This window comes from Plasmodium reichenowi, chromosome 13, assembly GCF_001601855.1.
Source record: "Plasmodium reichenowi strain SY57 chromosome 13, whole genome shotgun sequence".
Taxonomy (NCBI): Eukaryota; Apicomplexa; class Aconoidasida; order Haemosporida; family Plasmodiidae; genus Plasmodium; species Plasmodium reichenowi.
Window position 1 is genome coordinate 1,841,040 of NC_033658.1, and position 7,500 is coordinate 1,848,539.

The 7,500-nt window shown below is 19.3% G+C and overlaps 1 protein-coding gene across 1 annotated transcript; it reads left to right on the forward strand.

Moving 5' to 3' along the window:
• Positions 1 to 1,191: 1,191 nt before the first annotated feature.
• PRSY57_1347800 (E1-E2 ATPase, putative) lies at positions 1,192 to 7,296 on the forward strand (the record flags this gene model as incomplete). The annotated part of the gene is made up of 5 exons (XM_012909402.2): positions 1,192 to 1,771; positions 1,965 to 4,413; positions 4,646 to 7,021; positions 7,111 to 7,176; positions 7,275 to 7,296. The coding sequence occupies 5 exons, from the start codon at positions 1,192 to 1,194 to the stop codon at positions 7,294 to 7,296; spliced, it is 5,493 nt and encodes a 1,830-aa protein (XP_012764856.2).
• Between the last annotated feature and the right edge of the window lie 204 nt (positions 7,297 to 7,500).

The following is a 7,500-nucleotide window of genomic DNA, read 5'->3' on the forward strand; positions in this document are numbered from 1 at the left end:
AAATATCTACAGTATGTTAAAAGATAATATAAACTATATAACCAGGATAGCAAAAAGGATTTAATTGTATATATTTATAATTAGATTATAAAATTCTACACACATACATACATACATATATATATATATATATATATTATTATTATTATTATATATCTGTAAAATTTTTATTTTATTAAGATAACAGATAGAGAAAAGAATAATATAATTTTTAAATGTAATATAAAGTTATAAATTTTGTAACAAGTTTGAAATGTAAATAATATTGTCTTTTATATAAGGGGATAAATCAAAATAATGTGTAGTCTTTTTCTTACTTTTTTTTAAATATATATATATATATATATATATATATATATATTAAATAATAATATTGTCTACATTAATATGAAATTATGTTCACATATAAGAAAAGTATAAAAAGCATATTAATACATTAATATATAAATATATATATATATTATAAAAAAATATTTAATACTATTATATATGTTTCATCATATGCGAATTTATTTATGTATGAGTAAAAAAATGAAACTTTTTCTGTCTATTATAATATTATTTTCATGCATTTTATATAATAATATTTAGAATCATAATTTCAATACCTAGTAACACACTTGCATTAATGATTTAACATTCAGTATCAATTCTATATTGCTTATTGATCCTATTGTGTAAAGTTTTTATCTAATTCGAACCATATTTGATAATTTTCGTTTTATTTTTTAACCCTTATTTGTATGTGTGTGTAATAAGCGCGTAAATGAATAATTTCGAAAAATAGCTAGATAAAGAGAAAACATAAAAAAAAAAAAAAAAAAAAAAAAATATTATGACCAGTTCAGGTAAAAATAAAATATATCTACTATAAAATAAGAAAATTTTAATATATAATTCTATCTAATGATACAACATATATATATATATATATATATATATATATATATATATATATATATGTGTTATTTTTTTTTTTTTTTCTTATGTATAATAATTAGAAATATAATTTATTCTTAATACATAAAGGATAGTATTATTATAAGTTATAAAACCGTCTTATAGAAACATCAATGGGTATTTTTTTTTTTTTTTATAATTATATATTAACCATTAGATGAAAAATATATTAATATATATATATATATATATATATGAACACAATAGTTAATAAATTAAGTTTTAGATATAATGATAGAAGAAATTACCAAAAGTTTATTTCCGTATGATGCAAAATTCTTTAAAGGTCTTTTCGATAAATATATGAAAGAAGAAGATTATAGCAAAGATTTGAAATGCCTACAAAATTCTCGAAAGTTAATAGAAGAAATAATTAGTAAGGAAAATGGATTAAATTTTTATATCGATGAAAATTATGATGAAAATTTTTTGAAGAAATGCAAGTTACCATATTTTAAAAAATTGTTAAAATATATAAAATATATGGAAGAACAAAAACAAGACGACGTTAAAAATAAAAATGTTGAAAATGAAGATTTGATAGATGAAGATAATAAAGAAGCAGATATACAAAAGGAAAAGAAAACCAAAAAAAATGTATCTGATTATTTTATATTTAATAAAAAAATTAATATGATAAATAGTTATAGAATACATTATTATTGTTCAAATATAATCCAATCGATACCTTCTTTAACATATTTATCTGTTATAAAAATATATTTACAAAATTATCCATTAAAAATATTCTTAACCTGTATATATTTTTACACCTTCGTAACTTACGTATGTGATAGAGACAATGTTATAGGTATAAAAAATAATATATGTTATCATATATTTTAAAAAAGTTTGGCACTGATGCTATTCTAAAATAAATAAATCATAAGGTTTAATAAATTATATACATTTTGTAATATATATATATATATATATATATATATATATATATATATATATCATGCATATATTCATTTTATTTTAATATATTTTTCTGGGTATAGATTTTTTGGAGGCACTATTTTTTTCCTTAATGGTGACTATCGGATGTATATGTCTTACTATTGTACATTATTTAAAAGAAAACAGAATTAACTCCATAACATCAAAATTTAATCACATTAAAAGGAATTATATATGCCGTAATTTCATCAAACATAATGTGAAAAACAAACAAATGTTAATGGACAAATTTGAAAGCAAAAAAACTATGGAGATAAAAAAATATTCGAAATACTTTTTTTTGAAGAGCTTCCTGAATAGAGTTAATTCTGAACTATATGATTATGAACATTTCAAAGATAAATCAAATATAGATTATATACCCTTTGAGGTAAATGAAAATGTTTTTAATTTTGACTCCGATAATTTAAATAATGATGAATTAGAAAAAGAGAAGACCAATAAAAAAAATGATGAGGCTGGTATGGAAGGTAATGAAGATTTGTTAATAAAAAATATAAAAATGGAAGATAAAAATGAGATTGTTCAAGAATATAAAGGAAACAAGGTGAATGTAGAAAAAATATTTTTGGATAAGGAAAAGAATACTAATAAGATGAAAGGGAATATAACTAAGGAAGAGAATATAAATGATAAAGAAAATATAAACGATGAAGAAAATATAAACGATGAAGAAAATATAAACGATAAAGAAAATATAAACGATAAAGAAAATATAAACGATAAAGGGAATACATATAAATCAAGATATATTGTAAATAATAATAATAATAATAATAATGATAAGAAAGTAAATATTAATAATTTTATTAAAATGAATGACAGCGAAAATGTACTATCAAAGAATGTAGATAAAGATACATTAAATAAAGAATCAAGTATTATAATATTTATTGACGAAAGGAAAAAGAACGATTTACTAAATTATATATTTTTCGAAAATAACTTTTATTTTATTAATGGGAAGAATCTTCTTGTTGGAGATATTGTATATTTATTTAAAGGTGACATAATACCAGCTGATGGTATATTATTAAAAAGTAATAATATGATAGTAGATGAATCTAATTTGATGAATACTCTTGAGAAGAAGAAAAAAAGGAAAATAAGTTTAGATGAATATATATATGAGATGGGAAAAATGAAAAAGAAAAAGATAAGTGTTGATGAATTAAAAAAAACAAAAATGAATTATTTTGAAATGTTAAATTTAAAAATGAAGATGAAAATAAAAAAGTTCAGTGAAGATATTAATATAAAAAAAAATTCTAATATAGAAAAGAATAATGATACATATATAATGAATGATATAGAAAATATGGAAAATGTGAAAAAAAGTCCTGATATATTATATAATTCGAAAAAGGCATATAATGAGGGAAAAGATGAAAATATAAATAAAATGACACTACATAATAATAATAATAATAATAATATTAGTTGTGGTATGTATGATAATAATAATTTGTGTGAAAAATATGATGATGTGTGTCCACTTTTATTATCAGAATCTTCTATTATTGAAGGAAGTGGTATTATGATTACAACGTGTGTTGGTAAATACAAACAAATGTTTTATTATAATTCTATCAAAAAAATAGAGAGTAGTACTAGAATAGAGAATTTAATAAATAGATATTCCAAAAACATGGTGATATTAATTATATTTTCTTGTTCTATATGTATTCTTTTTATCTTTATTCATTTTTTAATTAATTTAATTGAAAATGATATGCAAACTTTTGCATATAATTTATTAATGTTTTTATTAAATACAATAATATTAGAAATATTGAAATATCTGTTGCTATCAATTGATCAAATGCCTTTATTATTACAAAATTGTTTAGCTTTAAATTCGAGTAAAATATTGAAAGAGAATTTTATGATAAATACAAAAAATACATTTGAAAATATTCTTTTTTCTAATACAATATTTATTGATATAAATAGATATATAAAATATAAATGTGTATATTTTTTTTTTAATACTCAGTATACTTATTCATTTGTTAATACCTATTTTTTATACGATACGTTGAGAAATCCTAGCCCTTCTTTCAAAATATTTAACAGAGATAATGATAAACATATAATGAATAATTTATTTTTTCATTTATTGATTGAGTGTATACTTACAACTAGTAATATGTATCAATATAATGAATATTTTTTAGATATAGATATATCTTTAATAAATTTTATGAAGAATTTTCAAGTAAATGTCGAAGATTATTTTGTTAAGCCTCACAATATATTACAACTTAAATATGTTAAAGGGAAGGCTGTTTTTACCTTTGTTCTTTTAAATAAAGAAAAGGAAAAAAATTTATATATACAAAATGGTAAGGTACATGGAGAACAACCAAATTATAATGATGTTAAAAGGAAGGTATGTGAAGGGAAAGTTATGCGAATATTTATTAAGGGTCATGTTGATTTTGTTCTACCAAAATGTAAAACCTACCTGGATGGAGACACACAAAAGGGGTAAAAATATAGATATGAATATATAGTTTATTATATGTCCTAACATGCATACATCAAAATGAATAAATAAATATAATATAATATATGTATGTATGTATGTATGTATATATGTATATATGTATGTATGTATATATGTATATATGTATGTATGTATATATGTATGTATGTATATATGTATGTATGTATATATGTATGTATGTATTGTATGTATATTTAATTTTGCTCCTTGCAGAGATATAGAAAAGTTAAAGGAAAAAATTAAAAATATAAAAGATGGTGAAGTAGATACAATTCTTTGTTTTGCTTACAAAGATGTGACACTAAACGAAAACAATATGGAAGATAACTTATATATAAAGAAAAGAGATAATGAATATAACCTTAAGAATGAAGAGATAAATGATAATAATTATACTTGTATTAGCATATTAGTATTAGAGAGATATCTAAGTAAATATTTATATTTTGATTATTCAATATTAGAAGCTAATAATTTGAATGCTAAATTTTTTACAAAGAATAATTTGGAAAGTACAAATAAATTATTTGATAATTTTGGGAAACATTTGGAAAGTATAAAGGCATATGATGCAACAAAAATAAATGAAATAAATAGTTTTGATTTAAGTTTTGATGAGGATGAGATAAACGATTTTAATAAAAAAGGAGAAAAAGGAAAGGAAAATGACAAAAAGAGGAAAGGAAAAGAAGAAAAAGAAGATGAGCATTCTGAAGAAGATATTATATATTTAAAAAATGAGTTGAATGAACCTAATTTAATGGAATATAATAATATAGAAAGTTATGAATTAACGAATGATAAGAATGAAATATCAAGAAAAAAAAAAAAATTGAAAAGTGAAATATGGAATTTAAGGAAATATGATGAAAGTAGTACTACAAATTTATATAATGATAGATATACTCAGGAAAATGAATGTAATGAAATAAGAAGAAAGCAATATGATTTTTTATTAAGTCATAATATATTTTATAATTGTAATAAAAATGAATTGGAATGTTTATTATGTACATGTAATATGTATGGTAAGAATACATTAGTAATTAATGATGATAAATATATATCAACACAGAATAAAAATAATAATAAAAAGAACACCATGAACATGAACATGAACAATAATAATAATAATAATAGTAGTAGTAGTAGTAGTAGTGATATATATAATTGTAGTAGTATATTAATATGTGATAATAAATGTACTAATGATATGAAAGAAAAATGTGATATGGTTATATTAAATAAAAGTTTATATGATTATATAAAATTAAAATATATATCAAATTGTATTTTAATGAATATAAAATTACATATTGAATATAATATAATATTTTATATATCGCTTGTATTATTTTCTATAATATCTACTTTAGTAAATGGTTTGGAATTTTTAAGTACAGTACAAATATTATATATATATATAATTAAAAATATATTTTTCCATTATATTTCTTGTTATCGTAAATGTAATTATAGTGTAGTTCATCATGATTCAAATAATAAATATTCTTATAATTTTTTTGAAGAAAAAGATATCAATAATATTATATCTTCTATATTATCTAAAATAACTATTTTATTAGTCGTGTTTTTATTTGGTCATTTATTTATACCAGAAAATAAATGGATCTTTATAACGGATGAAATTAGAGAGAATTTTGAATTTTCTGAATTTTCATTTCTAATAGATAGACAACAATCTAATTATTTTCATACCGTTAGATCTAGTTTAAGGTTTAAGAAAAATTTAGAAAATCTTAAGATTCAAAATAATATCGATATAAAAAATGATTATAGGACAATGAATGAATGGGAATATCATATAAGTCCTAGTAGACATGGTACCATCGTATTTAATGTCTTCTTTTTGTTATTTTTCTTTTCATATATTTATTTATATATAAAAACATTTTCTAAGGAGTTTCAAAATTATTCTCAGCAATTTAAAATCAAGAAATATAACTTTTTATATTTCATAAAAAAAAAAAAGGATCAAGTTTTTTTAGAGAAGGATCTTATGAAAAGATTAATGCATGATGTAAAGAAAGAAATTGTAATATCTGATGAAAAAGCAGATGTAAATAAAAAACACAATAAAATAAATAATAATAATAATAAAATAAATAATAATAATAATAATAATAATAAAATAAATAATAATAGTAATATGAAGAAGAATCATGATGATGATACAAACATATACAATGAAACCAATTATACAAATAAACAAGATTCCAAAATATTAAAAAAAATTTCTAGTTCTTTAAATAATATAAAAAATGAATTATATAAAAAACGTGAAATGATAAATAATTCTATATTTATGGAAAGTATTTTTGAGAATTATAAAATATTTTTTTTATTTCTATTTATTATGATTATCCATATTTGTGCTATTCAATATGGATCTTTTTTTTTCCATTTTCACGTAAATGGATTGACTTTTATTCAATGGGTCTTTTGCTTTTTATGTTGTCTTTTAGATTTTTTAATTTTTACATTTATATCTTACTTTGGTTTTTTTCAAGTATCATCTGATTTTTTTAAGATGTTTCAATATTTATATGAACCTCGGGAAAAAAATATGTAAGTTCAATGTATAAAGATCGAACATAAATGCTTTTAAAGGTATAAATACACTTATGTATATTTTTTTCTTTTTCTTCATATATTAGATTCGATTCCTTGAATGAATATAGGAAAAGCTCTACTTCACACAGATATAAATATGACCTCAAAGAGTAAGAAAAAAAAAAAATATAAAATATAAAATAAATAAATAAATATATATATATATATATTTATTTATTTATATGTATGTATATATTTTATTGTTTAGGACGAGAAAAAGTTGGGTATAATAATTGACCTTTTTTTTGGCCTTATATACAAAATATTTTAAAATATGCATATATATGTATAACCTATCATATAACACATTTTTGTATAACAATAGGTACATATATATATATATATATATATATATTTACATTCACATTTTGATTATATTTATTTTATTTGGTACATATTCACATAAAGTTTACAAAAAAAAGAAAAATTAATTT